This window comes from Myodes glareolus, chromosome 25 (assembly GCF_982192425.1).
Source record: "Myodes glareolus chromosome 25, mMyoGla1.1, whole genome shotgun sequence".
NCBI lineage: Eukaryota > Metazoa > Chordata > Mammalia > Rodentia > Cricetidae > Myodes > Myodes glareolus.
The window spans coordinates 40,595,360-40,607,974 of record NC_142050.1 but is presented as its reverse complement, the minus strand read 5'-3'; the positions used below and the strand labels follow the sequence as shown (position 1 = coordinate 40,607,974).

The window sequence follows — 12,615 nt, the reverse complement described above, 5'->3', positions numbered from 1 at the left end:
ATAAATGAAAAGCAGCTGTAATTATGAATCTGGTGGGCATCATGGAGTCAGAAAAAGAGGAGAGTTAAAACAATGGATGAGATTCATGGGGAGCATCTGGGTGGAAGGAAGGAAGGAGAAAGCAAGAACTAACTGAGTGATGAAAATACATCCTAGGGGTGAAGCTTCACAGAAATCAAAGGAGAGGTAAGTACTCTAACTTCTTCTTCTTCTTCTTCTTCTTCTTCTTCTTCTTCTTCTTCTTCTTCTGCTTCTGCTTCTGCTTCTGCTTCTGCTTCTGCTTCTGCTTCTGCTTCTGCTTCTGCTTCTGCTTCTGCTTCTGCTGCTGCTGCTGCTTCTGCTGCTGCTGCTTCTGCTTCTGCTTCTGCTGCTGCTGCTGCTGCTGCTGCTTCTGCTGCTGCTTCTGCTGCTGCTGCTGCTGCTGCTGCTGCTTCTGCTGCTTCTGCTGCTTCTGCTTCTGCTTCTGCTTCTGCTTCTGCTTCTGCTTCTGCTTCTGCTTCTTCTTCTTCTTCTTCTTCTTCTTCTTCTTCTTCTTCTTCTTCTTATTCTTATTCTTATTCTTATTCTTATTCTTCTCTTCTATACTCTTTTTAAAAATATTTTGATTGAGCTATACATACTTCTCCACACCCCTCCCTTTCTTCCCTCTTTCCCCTACCCTCCCCTGTGGTCGCCATGCTCCCAATTTACTCAGAATATCTTGTCCTTTTCTCCTTCCTAGAGACATACGTGGATGAACTCTAACTTCTTAAGCTTGAGTCCAGACTTTCTTGTTGAAAACACTGTAAGAGAATATATATTGCTTTTATTAATTCAGTGCCTGTTCATTCATTCACCATCCTGAGTTTCTGTGTCCTCTGCAGCATCTGCAAGAACCATGGCAACAAATCCTGATGCTGCTTTTGAGACCCTCATGAATGGAGTGACCAGCTGGGATCTTCCCAAAACATACATTCCATGTGAACTCCTTCTTATTGGGGAGGCTGCCTTCCCAGTGATGGTGAATGCCAAGGGCCAGGTGCTCATTGCTGCCTCTTCCTATGGCCAAGGCCGCCTGGTTGTTGTATCCCATGAGGGTTACCTGCTGCATGCTGACTTGGCCCCATTTCTTGTCAATGCAGTGAACTGGCTCTGCCCCTCCCCAGGGGCTCCCATCACAGTGCATTCTTCCGTGGCATCTCTAGTAAACATCCTAAGTTATTCTGGTCTAGAGGCACTGGTTCAGCCTGAGCCTGGAGAGGCTCTGGGTGTTTACTGCACTGATGCCTACAATGACAGTTTGACTGAGAAGCTGGTCCAGTTTGTGAAGCGTGGTGGGGGCTTGCTCATTGGGGGCCAGGCCTGGTATTGGGCCAGTCAACACGGCCATGACAAAGTGCTGTCCAGTTTCCCCGGGAACCAGGTGACAAGTGTGGCTGGAGTGTACTTCACAGATGTCTGTGGGAGTAGAGACTGGCTCGATGTCTCTAAAGAGATACCCAATCTCACACTTTATGTCAAGTAAGTGATGTTTCCCTTTCTTGCTAAGTGTCAGCCCAATTACCCTATTTTTAAAGGAGCTTTCGGTTTAGCAGTGGATAAGTTGGTTATCACAGAGTTAAATAATTATTAATACTAATGTAGTTTTTCACCTATGGTAGCTGTCTTAGTTACTCTCCTATTTCTGTGATGAGACACCATGGTCATGGCAACTCAGAATGGCACACATTTAATCAGTGCTGGCTTAAATGTTCAGAGGTTTACTCCATTATCATCATGGTGGGAAGCTTAGTGGCACACAGGCAGACATGGTGCTGAAAAAGGAGCCAAGAATTCTACATCTAGATTGGCAAGCAGGGGGAAGAAAGAGACTCTGGGCCTGGCTTGAGCTTCTGAAATCTCAAAACCCACCCCCATTGACACACTTCCTCCAACAAGGCCACATCTCCTAATAGTGCCACTTCCTAGTGATTAAGCATTCAGATATGAGACTATGGGGTCCTTCCTATATAAACCACCATATTTGTTAAGCAACACTATCCTATGTTCTCTAGTAATAGACTGGCTATTAAATACCTTGTGACCGGAGTATTTTGTTTTATTTACAATTGAGTGCCCTCATTATAAGTAATTATAAAAAAGTGGTTACAACTTGAAGGTAAGTGCAGAAAAGGTTTACAAAATATATGAGAAATAAATTGTGTTTTTTCACATTTGGGGAGATGGCTTAGAAGGAAAACTACTTGCCAAGCAAGTGGGAGGACCAGAATTAGATCACTAGCACCCCAACAAATGGTAGACTGGCATGGAGACTCCTGAACAAAATCCCAGTATGTGCGAGGTAGAGACAAGGAATCCCTGGAAGAAGCTGGCTATGTAGGCTACCTGAACGGGTAAGCTCTGGGTTCAATTGAGAGATAAAGCATCAATAGATAAAGTTGAGAGTGATCAAGGAAGACTTCTAAACACTAGATGGATGTCACCATGGACATGCACACACTTAAAGTTTCATCTGCATACAGTTGTGAGCACACATACAAGTAAATATAGATTTACATACATAATTCCTCTCGCACAGAAATTTAAAAAATGAATTATGTCTGTTTTGCTTACCATTGCATTGTTAGAACACCATGCACGATCTGGTACTGTAAGAAGGATTAAACATGAATGAATGAATCAGTCAGTCAGTCAATGAAGCACAATGTTAATCCAGTCCAGAGATAGCTAGGAAAATGTGATATGAATAAACTGTGTAGCTTCACACTCAAAAACCCTTCAGTAGGACCTTCAGGAAAGGTAACACCTGAGCTAAAAGTGCAAAGTTTGGTGAGATAGCTGGAGGAAGCCCTGCAGCCTCGTCTTCCATAGTAGAGCAGGATCTTCATAAAGATTAAGTTAAAAAAATAAAAATTTTATCTAATAAAAATTAGATTAAAAAAGGAAACAAATGGTAGGTTTCCCTTGACTGTAGGATTGGATCAAATGTCTGATGCTTTTTATTCCTGAAAGATTCCATTAAGAGTAACTACAGCGCCGGGCAGTGGTGGTGCACACCTTTAATCCCAGAATTCGGGAGGCAGAGGCAGCAGGATCTTTGAGTTCAAGGCCAGTCTGGTCTACAGAGTGACTTTCAAGACAGCCAGGGCTGCACAGAGAAGCGCTGTCTGGAAAAACAACAGACAATGAACAAGCAGGAAAGAGTTGCTCTAGCATGACGTAGAAGAGCAGAGGGTGAAGCTATCACCAATATTTATTGTTAAAACTTCCACATGACCATCTACAGCTCATCACACACAACACGTTTTCACTCCTAGTCCAATCAGGCAAAGGCCTGACTCAAAATCTTTGTTATGAAATGTCTTTTGAAATTGAAAACTACCATTTACAAAAGCCATGGTGGCTTCTGCTCACAGCACAATATAGCCTATGCCGTTACCAGTGCGGAAAATGATGAACTTTGGCTTAACGAATTGTCACTATGGGATAGAGAAACTTTATTCATTTGTGGTGTCTGATCACCAGTGCAGAGAATTTTTATTTATTTAAAGCAATTAATGCCTCTTTCTTGAAATGTCTGCTCCTCAGTTTTTCCAGTTAACTTTCATCTTCTCTCACTGATTATCAAGTGTCCTTCCCATATCACAGAAACTGCTTCTTTATCTTTTTCACGTGTTGCTAATACTTCCTCCCACATTCTACTCAATAGCCTGGAGTTTTTGCTTCATTTTATTTTGTTTTGTGGTTTTCTTGTTTTGTGTTTTGGTGAAATATAGAGACACATACCTGCTGTGATCAGTTTTGTTCTTTCCTTTCTTCCCTTCCTCCCATCTTCCCTCCCTCCCCTCTCCACTCTCCCCTCCCATTTCTTCCTTTCTCTCCTGCCCTTCCATCTCCTGCACTTTCCTTTCCTTTCTGTCCATTCCCTTTATTTTTCTTTGTTATTGACTTGCTTATTGTACAAAATGATGGATTGGGTTAGGCTAGCATTGCACACACATATGAAACAGTTTCCTCATAGTCACCTCAATACCCTCTCTTGGCTTCATTGTTCCCACTGGTCCTCCTCCTAAAGAATCCCTCTTTATCTTTACATCATTTTTAAAATTCTTCATATGAAGGGAAAGGTAACATCTGTGAGTCTGGTTCCTTTCCTTCAGCACAATCATTTCCAATTTCCAGTTTCATGATTTTGTTGTTGTTTCTGGTTTTTTGTCCAGTATTAAGGTTGAAACCCAAGTTCTTGCACACGTGTGGTGAGGGCTCCACCACTGTAACTTATTTCCAAAGGCAGGCTATTTACACACTCAGTTTATTTAATACTATTAATGATTCAAAGAAGCAGCTTGCATATCAGAATAAGCAGTAGTTCCCTCTGGGAAATTTCACTAGAATGAGTTCTACAGGTATATTAAGCTTTATTGTATGATGGATAGAGGTACTGTCATGTTAAACGCTCCCAGTTAAAACAGATATGAAGATAAATCTCAGTGAGATGTACATGCCTCTCTTCTGTTCATTTTTTTTTCATTTGTTTCTTTTTTGAAACAGAGTTTATCTATGTAATAGTCCTGGCTGTCCTGGAACATGCTTTGTAGAGCAGGCTGCCCTTGAACTCACGGAGATCTGCCTGGCTCTGCCTCCAGAATTTTAGGATTAAAGGCATGCAGAAGGTTTTGCACCAAAAGTGCCTATGTCCTGGGCCATCTCTGCTATCCTGCCTGTACTCACTCCTCTTCACTTATGTGAGAACCGTCTCTTTCCAGGTGCAAGGACGAACTCAAGTACGACCAGCAGCAACTCCTGGAAGGGCTGTCTGAGATAGACATCGAGACAGGAGCAGTCCCCTCCCAGCTGCTGGTGCATGGGCAGCGGGCCTTTCCCTTGGGAGTGGACAATTCATTCAATTGCTTTCTCGCAGCTGCCCGCTATGGCCGTGGGCGTGTGGTGTTGGGGGGACATGAGAGTTTGATGGTTAACGAAGCAATGCTGCCGTTTGTGCTCAACGCTTTGCGCTGGCTGATGGGACATCAGACCGGCAAGATTGGGTTGGCTTCAGAAATGAAAGCTCTGAAGTCTATGTTACCAAGCAGCAGCTTCCAGTGGAGTGAAACGGAACTTCTGAGCAGTGATTTGAGTGTCTTTTGCTGCTGCTCATTCACTGATATAGATGCCAAGAAGGTAGAAGAATTTGTTGCAGAAGGTGGAGGCTTGCTAATTGGTGCAAATGCCTGCCAATGGGGCCGCCGGAACCCAGACTCTGACTGTATGACTCAATACCCAAATAACATCATCCTTAAATGCTTTGGCCTTGGCATCATAAACCAGGTAGTCAAACGAGGCTCCTTCCCAGTCCCAAATCCTCAGGTGATAAGCTACCATATCCGTAGAACCCTGGCCAAATTTGAGTCCATGATTGACAGCCCTGAGACCATAATTCAAGAGAGATGGCTGGAGAAGCTCGTGAAAGACTGTTCCTACGTGTTTCAAATGACACATCAGAATATTTCTGTCTATGATTCTGTGAAGAAACATGCCCTGAAAATCATCCAAAACAAGGGCTTGCCAAGTGTGACTGAGGAACACCCAGTCTTAAATGGCAGCTCTCAGGCCTTTCTGTTTTTCCTGGCTTATGAATTATTCAAATCTGGAGTTGATGTATCTCAGCTACTTCCTGTTTCCTCCTTACTACCCTCCACAGAATCTCCCAAGGTCATTAAAATCAGCACAGGTAAGGAATGGAGAGGGGACCCTGGGCATTCAAGACTAGAAAACAGGGGCTGATAAGCATCAGCCTTGCTACCCAGCACTTTCCTTCTCAAAAATCCATTTTCTTCCTTTTCTATGAACTTTTAAGAAGGGAAGTTTAGGAACACAGGCAGCTTGGGTGGTTATAGGATGGTCTTTGAGGTCCCATAGCTCTGTTGGTGGCGTCAGAATTCTGGGCTGAAGGCGGAAAGACTACAACCTTTCTTATGATTCTTGTCAGACAACCGTGGCTCCTGGGTGAGCACTGGACTCTACTTGCCTGAAGGTCAGGTCGCACAAATAACACTTCCCGGAGAAGTCACTAATGCCAAGCTGAAGGTAAAGCATTCGTTCCCCATTCAGTGAACTTTTGACATGTCCCTACCAGCTTTACATCCTCTTCTACCAATTTGTTTGTTTGTTTATTTGAGACAGGGTCTCTCTGTGTGGCTCTGGCTCTCCTGGAACTCACTGTGTAGACCAGGCCAGCCTCAAACTTACAGAGAACCTCCCGACTCTCTTCAGTAATATTTTAGATTCATCCAACAACCTCAGCAGATGTATAGGTTGGAAAAGCCCCTCTTTTTTTTATAAACAAAGACTGTAGTCATTATGAAGCTGAATCTTGGCACACGACTGATGCTTAGAATGCTTTCCCTTCAACACCTCTCCATCTTGTGCTTATTCTCAAAGTTTCTTTCCTTTTTTCATTCTTGAAGAATCTAAAATACTATCCAAATATTTTCTCAGCTTCAACTCCATAAGCCATTTCCACAGTCCTTCCTTGTGGAGACCAAAAGGAAATGGCAGAGATATTGGTAGTTGTTCTCTGAGTCAATATTTACCTTCGAACTAGTTATATTTAATTTTTTAAATCCCCAAACTCTACAGAGAACAATGAGTGGTTATGAACAAGTAAGGTGGATAAGTAGTAGCAATATTCTATTTATGCATATGACCCTTGTCATTCTGAGGTTCTCTTCTTGCCACCTCTGCCAGGCCTCTTACATCCATATACATATCCATACAGAGAGGAGGTGGCGTGGCCATTCTTATGATGACTTATGCTCATTATGATAGGTCCTCATTGGTTGCCACACGGACAACATAAGTGAAGCAAAGACTTATTACCGTCCTCCTGTGATGACGTACACACACCACTTAAATGAATCCCGGAAGTCCATCTCCTGGCTGTATGGGGGGCTTCTCTACATCATCGTTCCCCCCAAGTACAATCAGGATAATGTGTCGATCACCATCAGTGGGGCTGTGTCTGCTCCATACTACAAGATGGGTGAGTAAGAGACCCAGTTTCACAATGGGACGAAGAGCAAAGGGAAACTGGAAGGAAGGAAGGGACCAGGCTTGCGAGAAGGCAATGGAATGATTGAGACAGAAAGGAAGCTAAGAAATAGCAATACCCTCTTCTAGGATCTAGGAGGTAAAAAAGGAGGACAAGGAAAGACAAAAAGAGATTTATTACCAAGTTATCTCTCTGTGTGGTCCACAGTTAAAGAGCTTCAACTGAAATTCGGAAAATGTGGTATATAATTTTTATTTCCAGGTGAGACGACACAGGAGGAATGGAGCAAGCTTATCAAGCACAGCAAATCTCCCTGGGGAGAACTAGCCACAGGCAATATTATCCTGACGGTCCCAACAGGAAGCCTCAAAGTCCTTCAGGACCCATTCCCGCTGCTTCAACTCTGGGATAAGATGCTCCAGGCTGTAGCCAGGCTGGCAGCCACACACTTCCCTTTCCAAAGACCCGAGAGGGTTGTGCTTGATAAACAGATTTCACTTGGTAGGTACTCCATAGGGATGCTCTGAGAGTTGAGCTTCAACTGAACTGACATAACTTTGTAGTGATAGGTGGAGGAACAAAGTCCATCATCATTTAGTCTCAAAAATGCAAGGAGTTACAGGAATCTAGGAGAAAAAGCAAAATCTGTGGATTTTTCCCATGTGTCCTTATAGAAGACAATTGAATGGAGTTAAAGCTGGGGAAGAGAAAGGACAAGAGACGCATGCTCAGTGGGTTTCAGCAGGGACAAGAGGACTTGTCAATGCCGAATGAAGCAGGTTAAAGAATACATGTGTAGGGAACAATGAGAAAACCAATTGCCATCTGCAGACGTTCAAAATGATTCCTTAAGATTAAGGCTAAACTGGGGGGAGAATCTTACTGTTTTCCCTCAGTGTTGGACGCCTACACACAAGACGTCATGACACGCATGTGTCACCCACCTAAAAATAGAGGAAATCCTGGATGATGCCAGACAGCATTACAGTCCATACACACCTACCCTTCATAGTGAAAGGCAGATGAGTGCCCAACTCTGTCTAAGAAAATGAGAAGGAAGCCTGATTGGCTGCAAATAAACTTAGGCAGTGCATAGAGCCAAAGTGAGCTTACTCGGTATATCATAGGGCTTCGGGGACAGTAGGGATGTGGTCTACAAATGGCCATTATATGTGTCATTTCAACACTTATGTCCTGTTGCTTTCCTCAGGTTTTCTTCACTCTGGATACCCCATCATGGGCCGCACTAGTATAGCAGAAGGCATGGTGGATGAGGTCACCATAAGGTCACATGGTATTTGGGGTGTGATCCATGAGCTGGGTCACAACCAACAGAAGGGTCGATGGAGTTTCCTTCCTCACACCACTGAAGCTCTGTGTAATCTCTGGGATGTTTATGTGCACGAGACTGTTCTGAATATCCACAGGAATCAGGCCCACCCTGCTCTAAACCCTGATCTTCGGAAGCAGAGGATCAAAAACCACCTGGCCAAGGGAGCACCCCTGAGTAACTGGGTTGCCTGGACAGCCCTAGAGACTTACCTCCAGGTACTGAGTGAATATTCAGGGAGGTGGGAGCCACCAGACTTCCCAGTTGCCTCAACATCCACGCACAGTGCCTGTCCTTCCTGGATATGAGAGATAGGCCAAGGGTGGCATCTTGCTGTGGGTCGGGCATGATACATATGATGTGGTTAATACATAGCTACCTAAATGTGTTTCCTATTCCCGGCCACATAGCTGTGGAAATCAATAAACGTTTATGTGATCATTATGACAAATACAATGTAATCGAATAGCTGTACTCAGAAAACCAGCAGGAAAACTCATCTTGGTCAGATGCAAAGAGTTTCTCCTGACTTACATTGCTAGCTTAGGAGAAATCAAGGTCACCCCGCTTCAACAATGTTTTATGAAGATGGAGTGTAGGGACTGCGACCTGGTAACAATTTATTTAAAATATTACCTTTTTAAGCAAGCCTCAAACGTGAATGAAGTCAGACTTCACCGTAAAATAAGTAACGTGCAGTATTTCATGACATTTGAAAATCCCTTCCCTTCTAAGTCCTCGCCACCTGTGGGAAATACATTGGAAAAATATCCACACAGCCATACTCCTTGCTAGAACTTCCAGGGTAACAGAGATGAGCTGCTTGCTGACGACCTAATTAATTAGTACAGATCAACCTAGAGCCTTGTTTCAATGCTTTAGGCATGAGCGCACTCTGTCTCTGTGTTTTCACTGCCTTTGCGATTTAATTGAGTCTGAGATAACTTCTGGACCACACCAGCTTCCTTCTTAATAAGAAATCTGTCTGAGAATCTACTGAATCCAGTCATGGTGTCAGTCAAAACCTTGACATTTAAGTTTACTTCAAAGTCCATGCAGGACAGGCTGCTTCTCTGGGCCTGAGTCTGAATTTCTGGCTGGGTAGCTGCCCCGCCCGCCACTGTTGATTTTCCACATCCAGCACCACAAGCAAAGCTCAGTCTCCAGCACCTTCCCTTCCAGTTCTCCAGTACTCTCATGGCAATCTCCTGCTCTCTAAACTGGATCCCCAATGGATCGTTTTTGCAGAATGCTGCCAGAAAACACTATAAACCCACTACCAACTGTAGCTCTCCGCTCCTTCATGTCCAACGTCAAACCGCCTCCATCCAGTTCAGTTCGCACCTGTTATTCACTCAATATGCAGCAACTGCAAACAATCTATCTTCAGAACGACATGCCATGGTTCATCTTGCTGGCATTTCCTAATGATGTTTTTTTCTCTCCCTCTTTGAGCTTTATATATCAAGAAACACCCAAGTAGCTTCTAATATCAGTATCTTTGTTGCTTCTAGAAAATCTTTTTTCCTTTATTATCTTCCTTGGCGGTCTCTACTCCCTGCTCCGTGTTCTAATGTAGCCACATTATGTGTGTGCATGTGTGCGCATGCTTCAGCTATTTGTCTAAGCACCTGCCTCTGCCTCTGTTGCTTAGCATAGCTCCCAAACTCACACAGACCTTCAAGGACAGTTGGTTACTGTTAGTGTGAAACAGCTCCTAATAGGCTAGGCTGTGGTTAAGGTTGAGCAAGAATGAAAAAACCAGCGGGTGCTGGCTGAAGTGCTTTAACTATTGCTCAGTGCTGTTCTTCCTAAAGGTCACAGATTCATAGACGGTGAACCAGAAATCTTTCTTTGCTGAATCTAAAGCAGAATGGTCCCAGCCATCCACCCCCAGTGTTTAACTGCACAAGATGAAGGGGTCTAGCACACTTCAGTCTGATTCAGATTGTCATTATTAAGCTTAGCAGCAACAGGAATAACAATGCTCAGATTCACTGCCGCTTACTGAGACCCTGATATGGATCAAATAAGTAACGACCCAAAATTCTCTCCGACATTGTACTGAAGCAGTTTGAGATAAGACACCTGTCACAGGTAGGTTTCTAGAAGAAAAGAAATGTGAGACCCACTGACAAATTAAACCAACGTAACAATACGGCTTACAGCTAAAATCCCAATGTGGCTTCTCTCATGAGTTCAGGGGATGACATGCAGGGTGCGTATGTCATTCTTCGATTTCTTTCTCTTTCCAGCTCCAGGAGGGCTTCGGGTGGGAGGCCTTCATCAAGATCTTCGCTGACTACCAATCCCTCTCTAGCTTTCCTCAAAACAACAAAGACAAGATGAATCTGTGGGTGAGGAAGTTCTCTGAGGTTGTGCAGAAGAACCTAGTCCCTTTCTTTGAAGCCTGGGGCTGGCCTGTCCAAAATGATGTCGCTGAAAGCCTGGCCTATTTGCCAGAGTGGCAGGAAAACCCTATGAAAGCGTATACAGCTGAAGGTACAGAATGAAGTCACAACAGAAGTTCTAGCTGGGAAAAGACCATTTATTGGACACAACAGAAAAAATTCTCATGATTCAACAAAATTCAAGTTTTGAATCTTTCACCCCTTCAGTTGTCAGAATCATCTTAATCATCGTTTGCAAGACAGATTCAATTAGACAGTGATTTTTCAAAATTTGCAATATTGATGGCTCAATATATTGCTTCTAGATTAATTTTAAGCTACCTGATTTGCCTCTTGACCTTCCTGTTTAGCATTTTTCACATTCTCTGCGTGTTTACAGAAGGGGCTCAATTCTGGAGATTGAACTGAAGAACTATCTTTGGTTGGCTCCAATGGGAAAATCTTTGTCCTAATTCTATAATTCATGTACAGATATCATTTATCTGAGCAGTTTGACTGGAGCAGGTGATCAGCAAATACTTTGTCAATATGAATAATTATTGTGATTGAGAGTCCATTGTTTTTTTTCTTAACCCAGCCTAACCTTTGTGTTATAGCAAAACTACCACTTATGAATGATCACAGACAGATCCTGCTTCAAGATAGTGTGTTAATGGAACTTAAAGTATTTATATAACAGGTTGATATGTATATACATACACATTTATGTTCATGTTTATATCAGCAAGCTGATATATATTTTTCATAGAGATATATTCCATTTAGACAGTGGGTGATAATGATTCATATATATAAATATACGGGTATCTTTACAATATTAACTGACAATTATTCCCTTAGCATAGAATTTCTCCCTCAGCATGTGAATTTGATGCCAAATAGACACCTCACCTCTGCCACGCAGTGACTGCATAGTCTACCAAATATCAGACTTTATTTCTTTTGGAAATAACTGAGTGATTTGCTGAAAATTATATCTGTTATCCTAAAAAAAGATTACATTAATATCAGAGATAGACCAAGGCCCACAAAGTAGACATTGGCTTGTGCCATACACACTATGAAATCTAGGCAAGATACGGTGCCGTTTGAGGTCAGAAACTTACGCTAGATTTCTGTGTTGTAACATGAATGTCTTTGCAAATTCATGGCACATGAACATTGCTAAACTATGTACATAAATATGGCTTTCAGGACAAGTGAAGAAACCTAAATTTCAAAGCGACCAAGGAGTGGTAAAAGAAGAATTTAAAATAGATCATTAGGGCCACACAAGCAAGAGGACCAGAATGGAACCCCCAGAGGCCCCAGAAGTGTCAGGTGGGTGTAGCGGACAATCTGTAACCTCAGCTTTGGAAGGCCAAGAGGTCCTCAGAGCAAGCTGGATAGCAAAACTAACCTCATCAGGCAAGCTTTGGGTTTAACTGGGAGACTCTGCATCAAAGGATAAAGGTGGAAGAGAAATAAGAAGGATTCCTGACATCAACCTCTGTCCTCCACATGCATGTGCACACATGCAAACACTTGTGCACACACATGGGACATACATATACAAGTGAATGCACCCTATGCACACACACATGAAAAGTGAAAAGAAATAAATTAGTAAAATAGGTCATCAGTGCTATCTCCACAGCCCTTATCGGAAAGAACAATCTATCAGAGCTGTTCTGTTCATAATGGCAGGAATCCAAGATATGCTAAAAGAGAAACACATATAGGAATTCTTTATGTTTTCATCTGTTTTGTGAAATTTTCTATGGAGAACTGACTTTCATTTTTACATGACAGAAATATGCTGTCAATCAAGAGCTCCTAACACCCCCATCACAAAAGTAGGCATG

General features: G+C 42.9%; 1 protein-coding gene across 1 annotated transcript; it reads left to right on the top strand.

Moving 5' to 3' along the window:
* The first annotated feature begins 862 nt into the window (after positions 1-862).
* On the top strand, positions 863-10,873 carry LOC146889655 (TRPM8 channel-associated factor 3-like). Its single transcript, XM_085683767.2, has 7 exons — positions 863-1,500; positions 4,746-5,710; positions 5,969-6,066; positions 6,808-7,021; positions 7,292-7,531; positions 8,241-8,578; positions 10,616-10,873. Exons 1-7 carry the CDS (start codon positions 878-880, stop codon positions 10,871-10,873), a joined length of 2,736 nt encoding a protein of 911 aa, XP_085539893.1. The 5' UTR covers positions 863-877.
* The last annotated feature ends 1,742 nt before the right edge of the window (positions 10,874-12,615 follow it).